Source organism: Jaculus jaculus, chromosome 12 (assembly GCF_020740685.1).
Source record: "Jaculus jaculus isolate mJacJac1 chromosome 12, mJacJac1.mat.Y.cur, whole genome shotgun sequence".
Classification (NCBI taxonomy): domain Eukaryota; kingdom Metazoa; phylum Chordata; class Mammalia; order Rodentia; family Dipodidae; genus Jaculus; species Jaculus jaculus.
In genome coordinates this window covers 74,696,546-74,722,718 of record NC_059113.1, presented here as the reverse complement: position 1 = coordinate 74,722,718, position 26,173 = coordinate 74,696,546, and the positions used below count along the sequence as shown (strand labels likewise).

Below are 26,173 nucleotides of genomic sequence, written 5' to 3'. Positions count from 1 at the left end.
TCAAGTAAATCAAAAGATAAAGCAACTTAGCACTGTATTTATTATTTTTTATAAAATACATTAATACATTTGTACAAACGTTTCAACAGCCACAGGCACTATAAAAATAAATATAAAACAAATGTACATGTTTACATGTTAGTCATATATATATACACATTATTTACATATTCAGATTTCCCAAACATGTTTTATCCATGATTCTCAACACGCCTGACAAGAAGGAAAAGAAACAAAGGCACAACTATGCCATACACCACAATTCCTGCTTTAAAAATATTGTTCAGTACAAATATATGAACACATTAAGTCTTGGAATATTATGTTCTCAAAACACAATTTGGTGTCCTATTTTTACTTCATGACCATTAATACTTGGTGAGCAACTAAAATTTCATTCTGTGTTCTCCCAGCTTATATGTATGGTACAAAGTTCTGTTTAATAAAACGGCTTTCTGAGGTTAAACTTTCTAAATAAAAAATCACTTTACTTGAAAGCCAACCAAACATTATTTATTAAAGGTAGATATACCAAAACAATATTAATCAAAGAAGGCTAGGACTTGAGCTAGAGAACATCAAAAGGATAGAAGACAGACACTGTAATTTCTGTTTGATGTAGTCTGGTAATTTTTCATTTTCTCCATACCTAGATGAAGCAGAAGAAAGGAATATTAAAACATAACTTCATTACTCAGTTCTTAAGAGAAAGAACACATCTTTCAGTAAGTCTTCACTGATAAGAGATACCTCATAAATAATACTATATTGATTAGAAAGCTAAATCAAGTGAAGCAAATCCCAGTTTGTTTTGTTTAAAAAATAAGCCCTTTCAGCCCCCCTTCTCCAGGTGTGTGCATCTCCCATTCCCCCCTACCTGGTGTGTGCCCCCCATTCTCTTCTCATGCTCATCACTTTCTCTTTTTCCCTTTTCCATCTCTATTATAATAAAGTCTTGGATCAAAAAAGTGAAATAAAAATATAACAATTTATTAAAATTTAAGTAGCAAGGAGGAAATTTGGTCAAAAAACTCAAAGTGAGTTTCATAACTTGCACAACAATTTGCAAATCTGGATCCTCACTAAATTGGCCACGCTGCTTCTAAAGAAGCCTCTAAGCTTAACCCACTATGAATACACTGTCATTAAATGTTAGCAATTCCAAAAACCAGAACAAATAAAACTTGGACATTTGCCCTATGAACCTATGTTCTGCTCATGTTCATCAGTTTGCTTCCTGAACCTGCCAGTGCTTTCAACAAAGACTCTCACAGTTAGAGTAGCTCTCCATGTGATTACTGTGCACATACTCATTTAACAAACAAGCATAGCTAGCTAGCTCTGCAGGAATTCTATGCCTGAACTACTTCCTCTGCAGTAGACTTCTCATGAAGAGCACAGATCTACACTGGAGGTGACAGCCCCCTGCTGTTTAATGTTATGGTCTGAGTGTGGAAATAAAATTACTGCTTACTCTTACTATTGCCACATCCCTTATTCTCTCCTGATGCCTGACACCTGAAGCACATTCGTAAAGAATGAACATACAGTTGGCCCTTGCTATCCTCAGGGGATTGGTTCCAGAACTCCCCATGATATAAAATCTGATGATGTACATCTCTTGTACAAAATGGTATAACATTTGTATGTAGCCCATATATACTCTCCCATCTATGTTAAGTCTTTAGACTATTTATAATACCAATACAATGGAAATCTGTGACAATAGTAACACTGCACTGTACCTATTCCGTACAGATGTAATTTTCAACTATTTCTGATCTGCAATCCTTGAATCCTCACAGGCAGAATCTGTGTATGGAGTCCTAAATGTGTACTTTCAAAACAGCCTTTCAAACACTGGAAACAAATATAATCTTTCATTTGGGAAAAATAATCAATTTTTAAAAATAGGGTCTCATGTAGCCCAGGCTGGCTTCAAAGTGGCTATGTATCCAAGGATGACCTTGAACTTCTTGAATTCCTACCTCTATTTCCCAAGTGCTGCAATTACAACATGTCCAGCAGCAAGTTACCTCTCAAAAATAAATATAAGGGGCTGGAGAGATGGTTTAGCGGTTAAGACACTTGCCTGTGAAGGCTAAGGACCCATGTTCTACTCTCCAGATCCCATATTAGCTAGATGCACAAAGGTGAAGCAAGCACAAGGTCATACATGCCCACTAGGTGGCACAAGTATCTGGAGTTCAATAGCAGTGGCTGAGGCCATGTGTGCCAATTCTCTCTCTCAAACTAAAAAATAAATAAAACAATTCTTATTGCTATGTTGTTGTCTTGGGGGGGGGGGCAAAAGGAAGATGATATAGGGTCTTCCTGTGTCACCTGGAACTTGCTCTATATAAACCAGGCTGTCTATGGAATTTGCTGTGATCCTCTGCCTCCTGGGTGCTAGGATTACAGGCATGAACCATCACATCTTAGTTCTTTCAAGTAAACAGTTTGTAATATTTTAAATTAGAAGTCATTCTGACTAGGGCCAACCTAGTTAGGCCCTGGATTAATAAGGCTATAAGAAATCTTACTACTTGAGTGGATTATGGGTGGATTATTCATGGCAACTGCCGTTTTCATTCAGATATTCATAAAATATGCATTAAAAAGCTATGAACTGTTAAGAATAATGAACATTTCCAAGAATATGGCTGCCAGAACATTTTATTAAATTATTTATTTCAACATAGAAAGGAAAATTATAACAAGTAATTGAATTTCAACCAATATTTTTGAGAACTTACCTTGTTGTTTGACCATTTGGTGATATATAACTGATAGAAGATACTCCTGCTTGTACAACCAACTGTGAACCATCATTAAACTGAACCCACACGGCTCCACTAGTTAACTAGAAAAGTAGTAAATATATACGATAACTACACAGTAGAGGATTTGCAGTTTTTAAAAGGAATTTATATTTAACAAGTGTTGTATATAGTTCTATGTTATCTGTCTCTCCATCCATCCATCCTGAAGCTCACTCTTGCTCCTGCCTCCCAATTGCAGGGATTCTAGGCATGTGCCACCAGTACCAGTCTGCTACAGTTTTAAAACAGCTGTGTCCAAATAACTAGAATTTAAGCCTGTAATGGTCTCACCCCTGACAATATTCCAGACCATTGCTATAGTAGCTACTGTTAACATTCTAAATGAATTCTGTTTCCCACTAATTTCCAACAGGTTATCTAGGCAGATGTAAAAAAAAAAATTTTTTTTCCCCTTCACATAGTTATTTCTTCTTAAAAAAAATTACTTATGAGCAAAGAGAAGTGAGAGTTTATGGGTACGGCAGGGCCTCCTGCCACTACAAACAAACAAACTGTAGTTGCATACACCACTTTGTGCATCTGGCTTTATGTGGGTACTGGGGAAATGAAACCTGGCCCAGAAGGCTTTATAAGCAAGCACCTTTAACCATGGAACAATCTCCCTAGCGCACATAATATTTCTTTTTCTTTTTTCTTTTTTTTTTGTTTTTTTCAAGGTAGGGTCCCACTCTAGCTTAGGTTGACCTGTTATTCATTTGTAGTCTCAGGGTGGCCTCAAACTCACAGCGATCCTCCTACCTCTGCCTCCCAAGTGCTGGGATTAAAGGCGTGCACCACCACACCCAGCCACATAGTATTTCTTAATGATAAAAACTTTTCTTTGTCCTTATGCCACAATCATTTCTCCCCTGCCTGAGAATGTTATGTCTTAGCTACTGACATCACTTCTTTTAGCTATTAATATTTACAGTGTATGACTTCAAGGAGGAAGGAAAGCATGTGATGGGGGAGGGACCTCAGACCCTGGACTAAAAATCGATGTATGTTTACCTCTAGACTTCATTAATTGACTCATGCTGTAGGTATGTGCAGATCAACCTACTATCATGAACTGATTTTACTTTCTTTAAGAAAATACAGGCTGGAGAGATGGCTTCATATAAATTAAAACAAACAAGCAAGGAAGCAAACAAAAAACTACATTAGGGGCTGAAGAGATGGCTCAATAGTTAAGGCACTTACCTGCAAAACTTAATGACCTGACTTCAATTTCCCCAGTACCCATGGTTTGCAAGTGGCTCGAAGCCTGGCACGCCCATACTCTCTCCCTGGGTATCTCTCTCCTTGCAAATAATTTTTTTTTTTTTTTGAAAAAAGCTACATCAGGTTATTTTAGAGAACAAGCTAGACAATGTACATGAGAAATAAGAAACTGCACAAAAGGTACTTGAGCCCTGCATGGTAGCACATGCCTTAAATTCCAACATTTGGGAGACAGGTAGGAAGATCCAGCTCAAGGCCAGCCTGAGACTCCACAGTGAACTCCTGGTCAGCCTGGGCTAGAGCAAGACCCTACCTAGAAAAAATAAAACAAATGAAAAAGGGTACTTGATAAATGGAAATAGATCCCCATAAAGCACCCATAAATTTAAGTGCCTTGGGCATCAATCTCCACTTTGCATAATTAGCCACTGACATGCAATGCAGACTTTAGCAGGCAACCTGTTAACAACAAATCTGAAAATTTCTACTGTATGCAAATTAGAAATGCCTAAACTTGGACTGGAAAGAGCCAAAGGACTCAGGTTTGACTCCCCAGTCTCCTCATAAAGCCAGATGCACAGGGTGGTCCAAGCGTCTGGAATTCATTTGCAGTGGCTGAAGGCCCTCGGCATGCCCTTTCTCTGTCTGCCTCTTGTTTTTCTCTCTCTCAAATAAATAAATAAATATTACAAAAAAAGAAATGCCCAGGGCTGAAGAGATGGCTTAGCAGTTAAGCACTTGCCTGTAAACCTAAGGACCCCGGTTCGAGGCTAGATTCCCCAGTACCCACATAAGCCAGGTGCACAAGGTGGAGCATGCATCTGGAGTTAGTTTGCAGTGGCTGAAGGCCCTGATATACCCATTCTCTTTCTCTGTGCCTCTCTCTCTCTCAAATAAATAAATAAAAATAAGCAAAAAAAAAGCCCAAACTTGTGGTATTATAAACAATGTAAAAATATATAAGAATTTAGGGCTAGAGAGATGGCTTAGCAGTTAAGGCACTTGCCTGCAAAGCCAAAGGACCCATGTTCAATTCCCCAGGACTCATATAAGCTAGATGCACAAGGTGGTACATGCCTCTGGAATCTGTTTGCAGTGGCTGGCAGCCCTGGTGCACCCATTCTCTCTCTACACTTCTTTCTCTCAAGTAAATAATTTTTATTTTATGTATATCTAATTTTAAATATATATATATATATATATATATATATATATATACATTTACTGATAAGAAAAATTATTCAAATAATTTATATTTCTCAGTCACTACCTATTCAGTGCTGAGAAAATTCACTTTCCCAGAATTTTCTCACCTGTGTAGCCCAACCAACATTTTTCACAAAAACAGATTTTAAAAGTTGTGCTGATTTAGGAAGACAATCTTTTAGACCAGAATATACACTTGTTCCTGAAGCTGTATGGCCAGGCCCATCAGTTGTAATGACCTGCAAAAAATAAAGGACAGAAAAGTACTCCTTAGCATTTTTATGTAAGTTCACTTCAATAAATGTATACTATTGGATTTATATTAGCTTAAAATATTTTTTCTAAAAATAAAAACTCTAAATTAACAACCACAATACTGAACATACACAAAAGGAAAAACCACATATTAGCTGGTTTTCATTTTTAGTTTTTTTTTTTCACTTGAAGATACTAATTACTATAAACCAGAGTGTATTATATATGTGAGCACACACACAGAACCTAATTTAATGTATGTGTGCATGTAAGTGTGTGGAAACCACCTCGTGTCATTCCTTACGCATGTCCACCATTTTGTGTGTGTGTGTGTATGTATGTGAGAGAGAGAGACAAACAGGGTCATCTGTAGCTCAGGTTGGCCTTGAATTCACAGCACTCCTACCTCAGCCTCAGGAGTGCTATGATTATAGGCATGAGCCAAGCCTGGCTTACATCCAACTTTTTTGAAACAAGGTCTCTTTCTTAGGTCTACAGCTTATCAAGCAGGCTAGATGGGCTGGCCAGAGAGCCCCAGGGATCTGCTGTTTCTGACTCCCCAGGGCTGGGATTATAAGCATGAGCCACCATGTACAGCTATTTTATGTGGATACTGGGGATAGAACTGTCCTCATACTTGTGAGACAAATACTTCATTAAAAGAGCCATCTCCCCAGCCTACACCCCAATTTCTTAAACACTACAGTCTTCCACATTTTTATAATCTTCACTAACATGATAGTATATGTATATAACCACAACCCTATCACTGATAGACAATGATATTTTACTAGCAAAACTTCATCCCTATTTATAGGTATTCATAGGTTAAGTGGATAGCGTGTGAAGGATCCTTTGACTTGGAGGCTCAAGAAGTCTGCAAGGGATGAAGTAGCTCAGGTTGAGGCTGGAAACAAGTAGGTGCATAAAAGCCACAGCTACCACAATAGCCACACTTCTGTTTTGTTCTGTGGTGCTGGGGAGCCATCCTAGGAACTTGCACATGTTAAGCAGGTGTTTTACCAATAAGTTGTATTCCCATAAACCCACATTCTACTTTGTCTTGTGCGTGTGTGATGCATGGTAAATGTATATGCCACTGTGCACGCAGAGGCCACAGAGGGACACTAGGTATCCCCCCTCCATTGCTCATCTGAATGAGTTCTTGAAATAGAGTTTCTCTCTGAACAAGGAAGCCCCAGCAATTCCCAGAGGACTGGAGTTACTGGTGTGCACGGCCACGCCCAGCTGTTTCCGTGGGTCCTGGGAAATAAACTGTGATGGTCTTGGGTATTCTCAGGCCCTCGAGCTTGTGGCAAGTGGTTCTACTTTCTGAGCTGTTGCCCCAACCCACATTTTAATTTTATATAAAGGGTTAGGCCACCATGGAAGGGTCTAAAGAATAGAAGTGACATATATTTACTTACAGAAGGATTAGGTGCTGATGCCTGTGTTGGAACAGTGGCGCTATCTGTGATGACCTTATGTGAAGATGGACCCTCTGTCCTGGAACAGCCAGGATCCAAAGAAGGCAGAAGTGATTGAGCTTTAGGCGAACCAGCATGACCAGGTTTTCTGAAGGAGAGAAACATCCAGATACATGTCCTTAAAGCTTTTAATAACATTTTATTATTTAGGTGTTTTGAGACAGGGTACCCTATAGCTCAGGTTGGCCCCACACTAGCTATGTAGCCCAGGATGTCCATGAACTACTGATTCTGTTTCCATCTCTAGGGTGCTGTGATTACAGGGGTGTGTCACTATGCTCAGACTCTAATATTTATAATGTAAGCACCAAACTGCTTTTTAACATGTTACATATTTTAGCCATAAAAGTTTTAAGTATTTACCTCCCTACAATCATTGGGAAAAAGGAAGCACTCCTACTTCTTTTTTCCTCTTCTGAGATTATAGATTCCAGTGCTAAACAAATACGATGACCCTATTGCAAAAGAAGAATGCTTGTTGTCAACATTTCACCTTGGCCATTTGTGATCATTATTAACTGGTATGAAAACTTTTATGTAGGTTTGTACCTCATTTGCATGGTCCATATAGAATTTCATTTCCTCTTTCAAGCTGGTAACCTCTGGTTCATTTTTTAAAGTGTAAGATTTTCCAGTCTTTTCAATCACATGAATTAAATCTTCTGTTTTGTGTATTTTTACTCCTACGAATAAGCAGAAAACTATTTTTTTAAAAATCTATGGACAAGAACATACATATATACAGTGTACCTTGACCATAATCCTCTTCCATCACTCTAAAGAAAACTATTTTTCTATCAGTTCAGCATTCCTAGATAATCATTATCATAACAAAGTGTCATTTATAGTCATTCATTGACCATTAGTAAAATAAGGCTCTCAAAGCATTCAATACAGGCCATCATTTTATTTGTTGGGGGGTGGGGGAGGTTTCAAGGTAGGGTCTCACTCTAGCCCAGGCTGACCTGGAATTCACTATGTAGCTTCAAGTTGGCCTCAAACTCACAGTGATCCTACCTCAGCCTCCCGAGTGCTAGGATTAAAGGCATACTCCACCATTTTTAGTTTTAGCATTTGTCTGCTCTGTACCTGCCACTTTTATAGCACTTTAAGTCACTGTTCTCATTAATTAAAAAAAAAAAAAAAAAAAAAAAAGAGCACAATTGAGGGGTTGGAGAGATTTCCCAGTGTGGTTAAAGGCACTTGCTTGCAAAGTCTGATGACCCAGGTTCAGTGTACCCATGTAAAGCAAGATGCACAAAGTGGCACATACATCTGGAGTTCATTTACAGTGGCAGGCGTCCCTGGTATGCCCGTCTGTCTGCCTCTTATTCTCTCATAGAAATATTTTTTTTTTCTCTTTTCGAAAAAAAAGAATAGGGTCTCACTGTAGCTCAGGCTGACCTGGAATTCACTATGTAGTCTCAGGGTGGCTTCAAACTCAGTGATCCTCCTACCTCTGCCTCCCAAGTGCTGGGATTAAAGGCATGCGCCACCATGCCCAGCTCTTCTCATAAATAATAATGATTTTTTTTTAAAGCACAGTTAAGCTGGGCATGGTGGCGCATGCCTTTAATCCCAGCACTCAGGAAGCAGAGGTAGGAGGAGTGCCGTGAGTTCAAGACTACATAGTGAATTCCAGGTCAGCCTGGCTAGAGAGAGACCCTACCTTAAAAAAAAAAACAAAAAACAAACAAACAAACAAAAAAAACAGCATGGTTAAAGGATAGAAAGATGGCTTAACAGTTAAGGCATTTGCCTGCAAAGCCTAAACCTATGGATCCAGGTTTGATTCTTTAAGTCCCATGTAATCCAGGTGCACAAAGTGGTGCATGCATTTGGAGTTTGTTTGCAGTGGCTAGAGGCCCTAGAGCGCCCATTCTCGCTCCCTCCCTCCTTCCAATGAATAAATAAAACAAAACAGGGCTGGCGGGATGGCTTAGCTATTAAGGCGTTTGCCTGCAAAGCCAAAGGATCCTGGTTCAATTCCAGGGTACATTAGTCAGATGTACAAGGGGGCACATGCATCTGGAGTTTGTTGCAGTGGCTGGGAGCCCTGGCACACCCATTCTCTTTTTCTCTCCTTCTTTCTCCGTCAAATAAATAAATAAATAAAAGTAAAGTATTAAAAATAAATAAATAAAACAAAAAAATAAAGTTGAAGGACAACTATAATTATATGTGTGTATTCAGATTCCCCAAGAGAAACTGGCAATTAACAACTCATCTTTATCTAGAAAATGAGATTTTTAAACCTTTCTTTTGGCCACATTTATAAGTCATAATCTGGGGCATGCTCACTTAGTTTCTAGTGGGAAAGGAGTTACTGCTATTTCATGAAATATGCTCTGACACATAGTAAGTATACTTACCATCATAAAACCAAACCTCAAAGTCAGCATCAGGAGAATTCTCCATCAAAACACATTTAGCGTATCTTGTAAAATAAGTGATTTTGGGAGATTTAGATCTTACAAGCTGTATAAATCTGGAAGCATATTGATATTTTCGCCAGTATTTTTCTACAAGGGGAAAAAAAAAAACTTAATATTAAGGAAGAAAGTGTTGGTTTAATGTAACAGTGGTATCTATGTTTAGTTTCTGATAGGGTTAGACAGGGTTTTTCTTTACAAGTCCCTTCAGTGAAGTTGTATTATTCATATTCAGTACTTATTTGTCTAATCCATAATAACCAGAAGAGGAACCAGGGGTCAAATTCCATTAGCCACAATTAATAAATGATCATTTACAAAGTACTGAAATGATTTTAAATGTCAAAAATGTAAATGCTTCAATGCCGAAACTGTTAATAGGTCTAGCTACATTAGTAACTAAACAAATGCCCAGGTTGTATATGTGATATGTTACTAACAGTCAAGTCAGTTTTTACTGAAATAGAATAAAGCTCCATTTTAACACAAAATATGAAAAAATAAACATTGAACTGATGATATACCAAATCCTACCAGATACAAAGTAGATAAATAAACAAGACCTGCAACCTAATTGAAGCAAAGATATTTACAATATGTATTTATATATACAGAATTTATGGGGACATAGATTATCAACATTTATTTTCTGGTATACTTACATACCTGGTAAACTGTCAAAGCTATACCTACTGATGTTGTCAGTAGGAGAGGGTGGTTTATCAGCAAGAGGAAAACCTCTTCCATCATTTGGATAATAAACAGTAACCTGACAAAAAAAATTTCAATGTGCTCAACATATGTACATATAAGAAATCTTTTTTTTAAAAAATCAACATTTCTTTTAACTACTGAGCCATCTCCCCTAAAATCCAATTTTTTTTTTTTTTTTTTGTGGTAGGGTCTCATTCTAGCTCAGGTTGACCTCATGGCAATCCTCCTACCTCATCCCAAATGCTGGGATTAAAGGCATGCACCACCATGTCCAGAAAAATCAATATTTCTAATTGTACGCCATACTTTGTTATAGAAAGCATATAGGGCTAGAGACATGGCTTAGCAGTTAAGGTGCTTGCATGCAAAGCCAAAGGACCCAGGTTTGACTCCCCAGGCAGGACCCACGTAAGCAAGATGCACAAGGTAGTGCATGCGTTATGGAGTTTGTTTGCAGCAGCTGAAGGCCCTAGCATGCCCATTCTTTCCCTCTCAAATAAAAAAAATAAATAAAAATTTAGAAGTATACAGCTGGGCACGGTGGTGCACGCCTGTAATCCCAGTACTAGGAGATAGATGTAGGAGGATTGCTATGAGTTTGAGGCCAGCCTGGGACTGCAGAATAAGTGCTATGTCATTTTGGGTTAGAGTGAAAACCTACTTCAAGGAAAAAAAAAAAAATTAATAGCACACAAAGGGTTCAATATTAAACAATAATTTTAGGAAAATATTTGAAATACTCCTAAAGGAAATGTTTTTAAAATAGATTAGGACTGGAGAGATCACTTAGCAGTTAAGGTGTTTTCCTACAAAGCCAAAGGACCCAGGTTCAATTCCCAAAGACCCAAATAAGCCAGATGCACAAGGTGGCATGCACCCAGGGTTCATTTGCAGTGGCTAGAAGCCCCTGGCATGTCCATTTTCTATCCTCTCTGCCTCTTTCTCTATCTCTCTCAAATAAATAAATAAAAATAAAGTTTTAGATAGCTTAAACCAAATTTTTTTTTATTAATTTTTTGAGGTAGGGTCTCACTCTAGCCCAGGCTGACCTGGAGTTCACTATGTACTCTCAGGGTGGCCTCGAACTCATGGTAATCCACCTACCTCTGCCTTCCAAGTACTGGGATTAAAGGTGTACACCACCATGCCTGGCTTTAAACCAAATCTTTTGCTACTAGTTGTTGTCATTTTCATTTATCTTTTGTGGTACATAAGGATTGAACCCATAGCCTCATTTATATCACCACATTATATCCCTAGCCTTATGCTAATTTTAAAATCACATTATCATACTTTATATACTTAGTATGCTATTTTAGTTCTTGAATTCCAGAGATACTATGAGATTAACATATACTGAAAGATAAATTTGAATGACAAATGTTTAAGTGATGATTTGAGTTGCAAGATAACATATTTACCATATTCCCATCGCTGGATATTTGAAGAACTTCTTTCACATATTCAGACATATGCTCTTTGAGAAGCTCCACACACACTTCCTCTGAATCAAGGATGCTCACCTAGAAAATAAAAACCCAATGAGCCCACTGCTTACTAGAATATCTCTAGTACATAAAACGGAGAGACACCTAACCATAGCCGGAATAAAAAATCAATTGCTGCTTCACCTCAACAATACAGACCAGAAGTATATTTGAGAACAACTGTGAGCCAGATGGTACAAAGGCAAAAATGAATAATGAAATGTGAAATTATAACCAATGAGCAGAAAGAAAGCAGAAGGTAGGGTGGAGACTAAGGACTCTGAAGACAATAGCAAACCACACAAAGGCAAGACTGAGTGAAGTGGCAAAGAATAAACAAGTTAAAGATGGAATTAAAAAAGAATAAACTACTCCCACATCACAGAATTTTTTTATAAAGTCTAAATATAATTGTGCATATTTCTTTTCTAATTCCAGTTATTTAAAAAAAAACCTAAGCTATATTCTAGCCCTTCATCATTCTTAAAAAGCTGGAGGGGAGAGGAGGGGCTGGAGAGATGGCTTAGCAGTTAAGGTGTTTGCCTGCAAAGCCAAAGGACCCAGGTTCATCTCCCCAGGACCCACGTAAGTCAGATGCATAAGGGGGCGCATGCATCTGGAGTTAGTTTGCAGTAGCTGGAGGCCCTGGCACACCCATTCTCTCTCTCGCTCTACCTCCCTATTTCTGTGTCTTACTCTCCCAAATAAATAAATAAAATTTTTTTTCTTTTCAAATTTTTTTAAATTAAAAACTTCCATGATTATAAAAAAAATACCCCATGGTAATACCCTCCCTCTCCCCCCACCACTTTTCCCTTTGAAACTCCATTCTCCCCATCTCAGTCTCTCTTTTAAAAAACAATTACAAAAAAAAAAGCTTAAAGGGGGGAAAAAAAGCTGGAAGGAGTAGTAGAGCATGGCACTACACAGTTGTAGCCTCAGCATTCCAGAGGCTGAGGGACCACTAATCCAAGACTGCCAGGGCTACAAATCTGAAACTCTGTCTAAAAAAAAAAGTAATACAGTACTACTTTTCCATGAATGCTCAATCTTTTTTCTCTTTGAATGAGTTTAAAATGTAGATAATACCCAAGCCCAGGCACAACACAGGAAACTAAAAATACTATTCTCAGTAAAATATATATCAAACAGCAACCTAGAAATAATAGACATACCACAGCCTTTCTGGTTTTCTGTCTGATTGGTTTTAGTCTGTGAGCAGTCAAAGGAGACATAATGCTTCGTAAGGTATGTTTTTGATAACCCACTGATGACTCCACACTCCTTTTGTTTTGTTCAGAGACAGGATCTAAACCAAAACCAGGTTCTTGGTGAATGATTTCAGGTTGACTGTGAAGTCCTGTCATGTACTGCATGGGACCCAGCTGCTGTACAGTGTGTGCATCATCAGGAGCGTCACAGTGCTTGCTGGCTCTTGTATCATTCCATGCTTTTCTTGGTGTGCCCTGCAAATCTGGGGGGGCTTGGACATCATGGTTTGAACCAAACATGTTGTGCTCAGCAGTTTCTCTGAAATGAGCTATAAAAAACATTGAAAGAAGTTGTTTACTATAGATATAGAGACATAATGCTCATGTTAGCAGTGCTTTTTAAAAAATATACAAAAGTTACAAAATCCATATATATATATAAAAAACAGAAAAAAATTTTTGAGGTTGGGTCTCACTCTACTCCAGGCTGACCAAGAATTCACGATGTAGTTCATGGCTGACCTCTAACTCACAGTGATTCTCCTACCTCCGCCTCTGGAGTGCTGGGATTAAAGGCGTATGCCACCATAACTGACCATCCATGTATTTTTAAATGTTCTCATTGAACTTTATTTAAAAGAAAAAAATATATATATATATGGTTTTTTGAGGTAGGGTCTCACTTTAGCTCAGACTGAGCTGGCATTCTCTATGTAGTTTCAGGGTGGCCTTGAACTCACGGTGATCCTCCTACCTCTGCCACCCAAGTGCTAGGATTAAAGGTGTGGCCACCACACCCGGCTAACATCACATTTTCAAAACGTATTTTATTTATTTAAGACAGAGAGAGAGAAAGAATGGGCACACTAGAGCTTTCAGCCACTGCAAACTCCAGATGCATGTACCACCTTGTGCATATGGCTTATGTGGGTCCTGGGGAATTGAACTGAGATCCTTTGGCTTTGTAGGCAAGTGCCTTAACTGCTAAGCCATCTCTTCAGCCCAAATACACACACACACACACACACACGTGTGTGTGTGTATCTATCTATCTATCTATCTATCTATCTATCTATATATGAAATAAAATTTTTGGTTTTTCGAGGTAGGGTCTCCCTCTAGCCTAGGCTGACCTGGAATTCTCTATGGAGTCTCAGGGTGGTCTTGAACTCACTGCAATCCTCCTACCTCTGTCTCCCGAGTGCTGTGATTAAAGGCATGTGCCATCACTCCCAGCTCCAATCATATTTTTATTAAAGGCTCTTATGTAATTGTATTACATAAAACTCTATAAAAGTAAATTTTAATTACCTTACGAGACAGAGTCTCACTTATATAGCCTATGCTGGCCTCGATCTCTTGATCCACCCACCTCAATCTCCTGAGTACTGGGAATTAAAGGCATTTCTGAAAGGTCATTATGATTACATTATATAGAACTCTGTAAGTTTCCAATATTAAACTCTATAAAACTTTCCATCACAATCAATTTTTTTCTTAAAATTACTTTTGTTTATTTATTTGAGAGCGACAGAAAGAGGCAGATAGAGAGAGAGAAAGAATGGGTGCGCCAGGGCTTCCAGCCACTGCAGATGAACTCCAGACGTGTGCGCCCCCCTTGTGCATCTGGCTAACGTGGGCCCTAGGGAATCAAGCCTTGAAGTCTTTAGGCTTCACAGGCAGGCACTTAACCGCTATGCCATCTCTCCAGCCCCAATTTTTTTTTTGTTTCTTAAAAGACTGCAAATTCTGCTCTGCTACACTCATGAGGGAAGATATTTTGTCAAGTAAAATATTGTAAAATTAAAGCAGCACTACTATTATTGTATAAAGGTTATTTCTCTATCTCAAACAACTGCATATTACCAAATAAAAGCACTTTAAAAAACATATAAGAGAAGTACCCATTTGTACATAGCAATTTTATAGTTAGACACAGAAACCTGAATCATTCACATTAAGTTCATAAAATTAAGTCCAAATCATCAAACTTTTTTTTTCCTTTGGTTTTTCGAGGTAGGGTCTCACTCTGGTCCACGCTGACCTGGAATTCTCAGGGTTGCCTCGAACTCACAGTGATCTTCCTACCTCTGCCTCCCAAGTGCTGGGTTTAAAGGCTTCTGCCACCATGCCTGGCTTTTTTTCTTTTTCTTTTTTTTTAATAAAAGTTTGAGCCGCACACCTTTAATCTCAGCACTGGGGAGGCAGAGGTAGGAGGATCACTGTGAATTCAACACAATCCTGAGACAATGTAGTAAATTCCTGGTCAGCCTGAGCTAAAGTGAGACCCTACCTCCAAGAACAAAAACAAAAACAACAACAACAACAACAAAAAAGATGAACCCTCCTGAGATGACATTAACAACTCTGTAAACTCTGTAAACAACTGCTATGCATGCATTCTGCTCTCTTCTCTTTGTAAGGTGAGAATGATCCCCTCCTACCCTCCATATGCTCCTTTTCATTCTCTCTTTTTCCCATCACTATTTCCCTGCCCACCTTCTGTGAATACTATGCTCATGAATGAGAAACATTTGATCTTCACACTCAGTAATGACTTAGATGACAGCTACTTAAAAACGTTCAGGTGTTAGCAGCTGTGTATTACAATAAGGTTGCATGGGCAGATGAAAATGCCCGTACCAGCTTCTACTTAAAAAACAAGGTCAAGCATCAGATTACTTGTGGGCACCGATGGTAGGTGCTTACAAAAGACTGCCAGAGCAGAGGGCTTAGAGGAAAAGCCTCTGAGCCAAGACCATCTGGGTTAGAAATCTGGCTTTTACCTAACAGCTCTGCAGGTGAGCAAACTGAGTCCTGTGCACAATTTCATGTGTCAAGTCAGAGCAGCAGTATCCTCTTCAAATACCATACTCACAGACAGGGCAAATACCTAAATGATATATAGCTTATTACTATAATACAGCTTTACTGAAATTTACTAGCAATGACTTCTTAGAAAATTTCAATACTTTGCTAAGTGTCCATGTCATTTTTAAATTAAACACACTATTAGAAACTTACCATCCAGTTGCAGATTCCCAAACCACTGCTGTACCATTTCTATATGAGGTGTCTGGTCTGAAAATGGAAAAGGAGTTTTTCCTAGACAATGATGATTGGAGCTAAAGGGAGAAGAAAATCCTGTAAGCAAATTATCAGGCAACTCTTTGAAGGGACATGGGTGAGACACTGGGGATGAAACCCAGGCCTCATGCATGCTAAACATTTGTGTTCTACCAGAGAACTACATCCCCAATCCCCAGATAAATTTTAAGATAGGAATAATAGAAAAGAGAGATTTGAGTATATGAAAGTTATAGGATAAGGGTAGAAAACAATATTTGCATAATTAAACTGTCTTTAAAAAAGGTTAAAACTCCCATGCAAAAATATGACACTGGTAATATTCTATATGGTTACTGTCCTCTTACAATGCAAGCATAAAAAGATCAGACAAAAAGCATAATCAATCACTAAAAGAATTCATTTCCATATTGGCTATGGTTACTCCTCACTAAGGTTTAGCCTCTTCCTCTGTGCACAAGCTATTAAGAGTACTTTAGGGGGGAGGGAGGGAGGCAATGAACATGGGATACTTTTTTATAATCATGGAAAATGCTAATAAATTTTTCTTTAAAAAAGATTAAAAAAAAGAGTACTTTAGGGTCTGACTTGTTCAATGTATACTTTGCACTGGAGACTGCTCCAAATAAAATTAAAAAAAAACAAGGATTAAATACATACTATAAAAATAAAAAAAATTCAGGGCTGGAGAGATGGCTTAACAGTTAAGGTGCTTGCCTACAAAGCCAAAGGACCCTGGTTTGATTCCCCACGACCCACGTAAGCCAGATGCACAAGGTGGCACTTGCGTCTGCAGTTCATTTGCATTGGCTGGAGGTCCTGGCACACACTTTCTCCTTCTCTGTATCTGCCCCTTTCTCTCTGTTACTTTCAAATAAATAAAAAGTCACTTAAAAATTATTTAAAATATAAAGCTGGGTGTGGTGGCACACACCTTTAATCCTAGCATTCGGGAGGCAGAGGAGGATTGCCATGAGTTTGAGGCCACCCTGAGACTACGTAGTTAATTCCAGGTCAGCCTCTGGGCCAGAGTGAGACCCTACCTCAAAAAAACAAAAACAATTGTTTAAAATACATTCGTGAATATCCCTATTTTTTTTTTTTTTTATTTTGCATTGATGGAAGTTGAACCCAGGGCTGTGTGCCTATTAGGCAAGCATTCTAACACTGTGCTACATGCCCAGCATAAAGACTTTTTTATTTTCCTTCAGAGGCAGGGTCTCTCTAGCCCAGGATGATCTGGAATTCACTCACAGCAATCCTCCTACTTTGGCCTCCCAAGTGCTGGGATTAAAGGATTTAGCCAACATGCCTGTCTAAACTTTGAATTCTTTCTATAAAGATGAAAATGGTGACTGAAAAGTGCCCCCACAAGTAAGAGCACTTGCAGTGCAAACATGAGGACCGGAGTTCAATCTTCAGCTCCCACAAAAAAAGCCAGGCATGGCAGTGCATGTCTGTAATCAAGCACTGAGGCATACATAGGCGGCTTGCTGGGGCTCCCTGGTCAGCCAGAAAAATGGCAGCTCCAGGCTCAGTGAGATCAGCTGACAGAAATACAGTGGGAGAATAGAGGACACCTGACATCTCCCCCTGGTCTCCACAGGTCCATGCACATAGAGCACACAACAATACAAACATACGACGTGTGTGTGACACACACAGCATTCATGTTGTTTAGATGCAGCTTATTATGAGAAAACAAAATGCTTTTGATAGAATTATCCTTACACTGCTTGATCATTATCAGGTCTTTCAAAAGATCCAGAACTACTGGATGCCTTGTCTTTAAAGAAGGGAAAAACACTGACATTGCTGTTTGTGGCTGAGCACTGCCCTTCTTTTTCATCCAGTGATCTTCTGGGCTTTGAAAGCATTTCCACAGAGTGACACCGTTCCACTGTGCATGTTTTTGCTTGAGACGGACTAGAAGTGCTAGACCTTTCGGAGGAATGAGCTCTGCGAAGGTACCGAGAATGTGGCCTTTCCCCTGCATCTACAATTACTCTTCCTCTTCCACTATTACTAGTTTTGTGCTCTTGATTTCCCCACTGAGTATAAAAACTGCATCCATCTCCTAAAGAAAAGTCACTTGAACTTTTATTTTTTGGAAATACAGTAATTTTATTTGGGAGTGGTTGTCCAGTTAAAAGTCTCCGTCTGTCAAACAGACTACCACCCATACTGGTACTGGAAGAAGCTGTAACTGCAGTAGAAATTGTAGCATGTCCACTATCAATCGAGTCTTCCACAGTTCCTAGATCTTTACTTTTTGCTGAATAATTTCGGGACATAAAAGGATGGTCTAACACTGAAGACAAACTTAAACGATCTGCTGGATTTCTACGAAGTAACTGATGAATAAGGTCCTGAGCTTCTCTTGACAAAAAAGCTGGCATTTCATAATCTGCCAACACTACCTTATTCAAGGTGTTCTTGACTGTATCTGTGTCAAAAGGTGGTCTTCCAATAAGTAATGTGTAAAACATACAACCCAATGACCAAATATCAGATTCAAGTCCATGTGCACTTCGAGTTGCAATTTCTGGCGAAATGTAATTAGGAGTTCCACACAGCGTATAGTGCTTCTCATGCGGCATTTTCAATTGAGTTGCTAGTCCAAAGTCAGCTATCTTTATGTTCATATTACGAGTAAGTAAGAGGTTGGAAAGCGTGAGATCCCGGTGTAATATACCATGAGAATGAAGATATAACATTCCTGTGATAATCTGGTGCATGAAGTGTCGAGCTGCAAGGAGGCAAAACAGGAACCTTAAAGAAAATCTGGAAGATTCAGCATTTAGAATACATGATAAAACCTAGGTAACATGCCAGTGTATTAAAGTATTAGCTTGTACTTTAGATCTTTTACTTTTTGGGGGGAGGGGTACATCCATGTGTGTCAAGTGTGGTGCAGTGTATTAGATGCAGTGTATACAGATGCACACTTGTGTGCAGAGGCCAGAGGAAAAACAACCTCAGATGCCCTCTCTAAAAAAGGGGGGAAAAAGATCTAAAATAAAACAATCAAAAACAGATATTTGGAGCCAGGCATGGTGGCACATGCTTTTAATTCCAGCACTCGGGAGACACAGGTAGGAGGACTGCTATCAGTTCAAGGCCACCCTGAGACTACATAGTGAATTCCAGGTCAGTCTGAGGTAGTGAGACGCTACCTTGGACTACCGGAAAGAAAAAAAAAAGGTTATCTATAATTTATTGAGTCCGGAGAAAAAGGGCTGCAGCAGAGTAACCTATACATCTTATAAAATTACTGTTCCCACTGTTTATTTGTACTTAAGAAAATTTAGTCAGACAATGAGTGACCTAAAAACATTTTTTTTTTTTTTTTGGTTTTCCATGGTAGGGTTTCACTCTAGGTCAGGTTAACCTGGAATTCACTATGTAGTCTCAGGGTGGCCTTGAACTGAAGACAATCCTTCTACCTCTGCCTTCCGAGTGCTGGGATTAAAGGTGTGCGCCACCGTGCCCAGCTAGCCTTTTTGATTTGAAAGGATATACAATAAAATGTTATCAATGATAAATTAAAAATGTGTCTTAGGGGACAGACAAAGGCTAATAGATTTCTTTTGTAATACTTGTATAAGAGAAATAGCAGCTTTGGGGAGAGAATCTCTTTTTCTAGGGTTTGGTTTTGTTGTTTTTGTTTTCTTTTTGGTGTTTCAAGGTAGAGTCTCACTCTACCTCAGGCTAACCTGGAATTCACTATGCAGTCTCAGGGTGGCCTCGAACTCATGGCAATCCTTCTACCTCTGCCTCCAGAGTGCTGGGATTAAAGGCATGCGCCACCATGCCTGGCTTTTCTTTTTTTTAAAATATATTTTATTATTTTTATTTATTTATTTGACAGAGGAAGAGGGAGAAGGAGAGAGAGATAATGAATATGGGCACACCACGGCCTCTAGTCACTGCAAACAAACTCCAGACACATGTGGCCCCTTGTGCATCTGGCTAATGTATGTCCTAGGGAATTGAACCAGGGTCCTTTGGCTTTGCAGGCAAACACCTTAACGCTAAGCCATCCCTCCAGCCCTTCTTTAAGAGAGAGGAAGAGATGGGGGTGAGGGTGAGGGTGGGGAGTGGGGACAGAATGAGTGTGCTGTGCCAGGACATCCAGCCACTGCAAACAAATTCCAGATGTATGTGCCATCTTGTGCATCCAGCTTAGGTGGGTCCTGAGGAATCAAACCTCAGTCCTTTGGCTTTGCAGGCAAGTGCCTTAACCATTAAGCCATCTCTCCAGTTCTTTTGTTATTTTTCAAGGTAAGGTCTGACTCAAGCCCAGACTGGCCTCAAACTCACAGCAATCCTCTTACCTCTGCCTCCCAAATGCTGGGACTAAAGCCACCATGTCTCACTTCTTTTTCTTTTCTTCTTCTTTTTTTTTTTTTTTGGTTTTTCGAGGTATAGGGTCTCACTCTGGCTCAGGCTGACCTGGAATTCACTATGTAGTCTCAGGGTGGCCTCGAACTCATGGCGATCCTCCTACCTCTGCCTCCCGAGTGCTGGGATTAAAGGCATGCGCCACCACGCCCAGCTCGCTTCTTTTTCTAGTTCAATGTAATAACTGAAATAGTTTTATTATTTTATTACAAAATACCAATCTTCAAAACCACACTTTGAAGCCAGGAGTGGTGGCACATGCCTTTAATCCCAGCACTTAGGAAGCAGAGGTAGTAGGAGGATGGCCATGAGTTCAAGGCTACCCTGAGACTACATAGTGAATTCCAGGTTAACCTGGGCTAGAGCGAGACCCTACCTCAAAAAAACCAAAACAAACAACAACAAAAAAAAAAAAACCCACACCTTGAAAGGCAACATGTTTACATGCCCCCCCAAAAAAAGAAAGGAAGGAGGAAACAAAGATGCTTACCTTCACTTTCTGAGAAAGGTTTCATTCTGTTCTTTAGAAATCTATTCATTTCTCCATTATGACACATTTCTAATACCAGATATACATAATTGTTATCTTCAAAATAGTTATAAAGCTGAAAAGTAACGAATATAATAAATTATCATGTATAAAAATTCAGTTTCCTTAGTTACTTCTACATACCTGGTATCTTACCTCTAAGATAGAAGGATGTTTTAACTGGCAATGTATTTTCACCTCATTTTGGACTCGTTGTACCATTCCAGCTTTGTACATGGCTTTCTTATCTATCTATAAATAAGAGAGGAGAGGTCTGTGTTTGTTTGTTTTTAATGGTACTGAGGATTTAACCCAGGGTCTTATGCATACTAGCGACAAGTACATATAGTATATCACTGAGTTACATCCTCAGACCCAAAGAAAATGTTTTAAAATTAATGATAAACTTTCAAACATGAAAAGGCTAAAAACCAACTTAGAAAAACAGCAAAACCCACCTTTAACTTAGAATTGTCTGAAATCTTTTTGTGTACATCTTTGAGGTCAACTTACTGTTATCTAACCCCGCTCCCACCACCATACCTAGCCAGGGAGCAAGGCAGTGTGGATTTTCAGTAAGTATGCCCAATGCATTTCAATTTAAATAATACAACTGTGTGCGTGGGGGGGGAGACACCAAATTTAGCTAAGCTTTAAAACAAATTTTCCTTTCTCGTTCCACCAGGCTTAGGTAAATAATTCACATTGCTGGGGATGGGCACTCTTGAGTTATAGTGCCAGTTAAGCAAATAATTCTCAGTTTGCATATGCTTATATTCTAACAATCAATAGTAATTTGCTCCTTTCTCTCTCTCCTTGAGATAGTGTCCTATAGACACAAACTGGCCCTGAATTTGCTGTGTAGTACCTAAGGCTGGCCTTGGACTCCTGAACTTCCTGACATTAGTATTTTGTATTCTTAAAGAATTTCATACATTACGGGGGGGGGGGAATCCTAACTTCAACCTAGTATTCTAAGTATTCATATTACCACATATAACATGTCCACTGAAATGAACATTAATGAAGATAAAATCCTTACTTAATCAAGGCCAGTGGTTTCCTCAGTTACTGAGTACTGTCTTTTGGCTATTCAATGTATTCTTTATAGACCATACTCATAATTAAAAATACAGCTACTAGATAAGGAGTTTGTGATATGTTAGAAAGTATACCTCTGTAATTATTTGCAAAGGAGAGACGTTGACTAATATTCTTACCATTTTGATTGCAACTTCCAACCCAGTGTGAATGGATTCAGCTCTGTAGACACCAGCGAAAGATCCTTTCCCAAGAAGACTGCCAACCTTAAAATCCTTAAAAAGTAAAGATTATATGTGATGACTCACGGGACTGGAAAGGAAAAGAATGGGGTAGGTTCTGGAAAATACCACAGAGGTGGGGGGGGTGTGACAGAATCTCAACAGGTATTGCACCTCAATATAGCAAGTGTTTGGGGTCGAGGGCATATCGGTACTGTGCAGGGCTCGCAGGGAGGGCTTCGTGACCAGGCTGCAGGTGATGCTGCACCCGAATAATGTCGTGCAGCCTGGGTTCAGTCCTTCCCCGGGAGTGACAGCTCGGCCTCCCGCCGCCGCTCCCGCCGTAGCTAACCGTCGGCCCGCGGAGCAGTCAGGGGGCGGCCGGGCCGCGGCAGAGCCGCAGCGGCGGCGGGAGGCCCAACGGAAGTCGGGGGCCGGGCCGCCCGGGGCCGCCACGGTCTCCGAGGGGCGGGCCGCTCCGCCCCCAGCAGCCCGGACGCGCCGCGCCGGGACCGACCTTCTAGCCCCGGTGCTGCCTCACCGTAGCGCCACGAGTCTCGCCCCCGCAGCCAGCTCACCTCGATCTTCTCCCCGATGCACGTCGCCATGTTCCCAGGCCCTGGCCGCAGCGCCCGGGATTCGCCCTCCTCGCGCAGTCCTTTCGAGGCAGCGCTCCAAGCAGCCGGTCGGTCTGGGCGCCCATCAGGGTGTCCTGTCTAGGCCGCCGCTCCCGGCGACGACGCCGACGCCACCGAAAGGCCCCTCCAACCCTTCCCGGGGCCAGGGCGCCAAACGCGCGCTCCCATTTTGAAAAACGTCCGCAGGCTGCCGTCAGAGCCCGGCTGCGGTGACGTCACAGACGGGCCGCTCGGACAGGCTGCGCCAGGCGCGCATGCGCGGCAGGCTGTGCTCTGCGTTCTCTTGGGCTTCTGGTGTCTGGGTGGAAGGCCTGAAGGTGGTGGTGGTCTTCGCTGTGCCCAGTCAGGCTCTATTTAGACCCACTGCGAGCCTGGTAAAATAGACTTAGTGATGGGCCGTTTGTCACTGGTAGGTGACTTCGTGACCTGAAGAACGACTTCCATTTCCGAGAGCTGAAGGGTGTCGCTCAAGTGCAGAGGACGTGCCTATGTGCGCCGGGTCCTGCTGTCTTGCCCAGAAGATCTTTTTTTTTTAATATTTTTACTTATTTATTTGCAAGCAGAGAGTGAGAGAAAATGGGCGCGCTAGGGCCTCCAACCACTGCAAACCGACTCCCTATGCATGCGCCACTTTGTGCATCGGGCTTCACGTGGGCACTGGGGAATCGAACCCCTGTAGTTACAAGTGCCTTAACCGCTGAGCCATCATCCGGCCCCCAGATCTTAATATCTAAAATGTTTGCAGTGGACAGAAAGAGCACAGGGCAAATGACCACTACTTTGTTTAGGCAATACCACTTATATTTCCATGAATTATTCCATACTTTTAATATAGCTGTAAATAATGTATATGGGACTCAAGAGATGGCCCAGCTGTTAAAGACACCTTGCCAAGCCCACTTGCCCAGGTTTTAATTCCCCAGTACTCAAGTAAAGCCAGATGCACAAATTGTAACATGTGTCTGGTCTTCAGTAGCAAAGAGGCCCTGGAGTACCCATACTTACTTACTTTCTTCTTCTTCTCTTCTTCTTCCTCCTCCTTTTGTTTGTTTTTCAAGGTAGGGTCTCACTCTAGCCCAGGCTGACCTGGAATTCACTCTATTCTCAGGGTGGCCTTGAACTCCTGGCAATTCTTCTACCTCTGTCTCCTAAATGCTGGGATTAAACGCATGCACCATCACGCCCGACCATATTTTCTATTCCCCGCATAAATAAAATATATTTTAAAAAATAGTGGGCTGGAGAGATGGCTTAGCGGTTAAGCGCTTGCCTGTGAAGCTTAAGGACCCCGGTTCGAGGCTCGGTTCCCCAGGTGCCACGTTAGCCAAGATGCACAAGGGGGCGCACGCGTCTGGAGTTCGTTTGCAGAGGCTGGAAGCCCTGGCGCGCCCATTCTCTCTCCCTCTGTCTTTCTCTCTGTGTCTGTCACTCTCAAATAAATAAATTTTTTAAAAAGTGTGTATTTTTAATTCAAAAACCGAACTGCCTAGGTAAAATACTGACTCAACTTTCAAGTAAAATAAGAGCTGGGGAAAAAGCTTGCCTAGCACGCTTAAAGCCCTGGGTTCCATGCCTACCACAGACACACACACACACACACACACACACACACATCCACCCATCGCCACACGTTTCCATTCTTGGGCATAGAGATGTGAGGGCAATTTGGCTGTGACATCATTTAAGTTATTGAGTTGATTTGGCTGACCTGGCTGGCTGGGCCAGTGTCCCCTTTACCCCCTCACTGCTCCATATGCATCCCCCTCCCCACTGCCAAGCTAGAAGGAGACAACCTTCCCTGAAGAGAGGAGGACCGTTCTTTAGCCAAGGACATGATGCTCTTGTGTGCATAAGTGGTTGTGTGGTACAGGTCAGTTACTCTAGAATTTTCAGTAAGTTTACGTGATCTGACATTTCCTCATGACTAATTTTACTATCTGTTTGGTTGTATTGCATCCATGTACCATTATCAAATTGTCCTCACTGAATTAGTTGATAGCTTTATGTGAATCTTGATAAGTTAAAAGGTATGCACCTTTATTTATTTGCAAGCACAGAGAGAGAGAGAAGAGAGAGAGAATGGATGTGCCAGGGCCTTGAGCTGCTGCAAACGAACTCCAGATGCATGTGCCACTTTGTGAATCTGGCTTTAAATGGGTACTGGGGAGCTGAACCCAGGTCATTAGGCTTTACATGCAAGTGCCTTAACCACTGAGCAATCTCTCCAGTCCCATTATTTTAAATAGTATTTCAAGAATATTTTTTTAGCTGGGTGTGGTGGTGCATACTTTTAACTTAGCACTTGGGAGAAGTAGGAGGATCACTGTGAGTTCAAGGCCACACTGAGACTACATAGTGATTTTCAAGTTAGCCTGGGCTAAAGTGAGACCCTACCTCAAAAAAACAAATTTATATATATATTTTTTTTCTTTGCTGTCAATATATAAAAATATTTCTATCTCCAGCAACCTTCCTAAACTTTTTGAATTCATAACATCCTTTGGATTTTATGCATATATAATCAGATTAGCTAACAATGGTAAGTTTCTTTTTTTTTTACTTTTTAACTTTTCATTTATCTGTGGGTTTTTTTTTTTGTATTTTCTTTATTTATTTGCAAGCAGAGAGAATTAGAAGCAAGCTAGACAGAGAGAATGGATGTGCCAGGGCATCCATGTAGATCAGCTGACAGAAAGCTGGAAAAAGCTACACTACATCTAGTTCAATGGGAGAGAGAGAAATCACAAGTGAAGATACTCAACAGTGGACACTGCAAGCCTTAAATTTGGCCAACTGGGCCAAATGAGCCCATGGGTGCAATAATTCATATTTGTTTTGGGATAAACCAACTGCTTTAACTTGCCTGGAGGCCTGCTCCATGGGAGGGAATACATCCCTGATACTGAATACCTACAACAGGGGTAGTTATGAGCCCTAAGGTTGTAACATCTGCTACTGTCTGGCTCACTAAACTGCTTGGTAAGCACTTCTCTTAATGGTCAATGCCCATATATTAATGCTACTCTCACTTTTTGTTAGAGGAGCTTCTCTTTTCAGATGGCAGTGACCTTGGGATGACTCAGAAGGCAACATGGTGCTGAGAAGAAGTGACAGAGGAGTGCTCAGCACTGAAATATCTCTATCACATCTTCTAAGCCTCAGGGTATATTGCAGAAGAGGTGGCAGAAAGAATGTAAGAGTCAAAGGAAGGGTAGAACTCCTTACAATATGCTCCTCCAACACAAAATGGCCTGGATATCCATGACCTCACAATGCCTGACACTACCTACACAAGACCATCATAATAGGAAGAAAAGATCATGCCATCAAAATAAAAGAGAGACTGATTGAGAAGGGCTGGGAAGATGATGGAGAGTGGAGTTTTGAAGGGGAAGGTGGGAGTAGGGAGGGAATT

At 40.5% G+C, this 26,173-nt stretch overlaps 1 protein-coding gene across 2 annotated transcripts; it reads right to left on the bottom strand.

Annotated features, from left to right (window-relative positions):
• On the bottom strand, positions 1-22,922 carry Plk4 (polo like kinase 4). 2 transcript variants are annotated; one of them, XM_045131755.1, is made up of 17 exons: positions 22,699-22,922; positions 22,079-22,174; positions 21,015-21,110; positions 20,820-20,934; positions 17,657-18,674; positions 15,863-15,963; positions 12,803-13,167; positions 11,562-11,663; positions 10,093-10,195; positions 9,367-9,516; positions 7,544-7,677; positions 7,358-7,449; positions 6,935-7,082; positions 5,360-5,491; positions 2,757-2,863; positions 878-954; positions 1-649 (listed from the first exon to the last, which is right to left on the bottom strand). In XM_045131755.1, exons 1-16 carry the CDS (start codon positions 22,726-22,728, stop codon positions 912-914), a joined length of 2,832 nt encoding a protein of 943 aa, XP_044987690.1. In that variant the 5' UTR covers positions 22,729-22,922; the 3' UTR covers positions 1-649; positions 878-911. The 2 variants fall into 2 exon arrangements, with proteins under 2 accessions (XP_044987690.1, XP_044987689.1); XM_045131754.1 differs by lacking the exon at positions 878-954.
• Between the last annotated feature and the right edge of the window lie 3,251 nt (positions 22,923-26,173).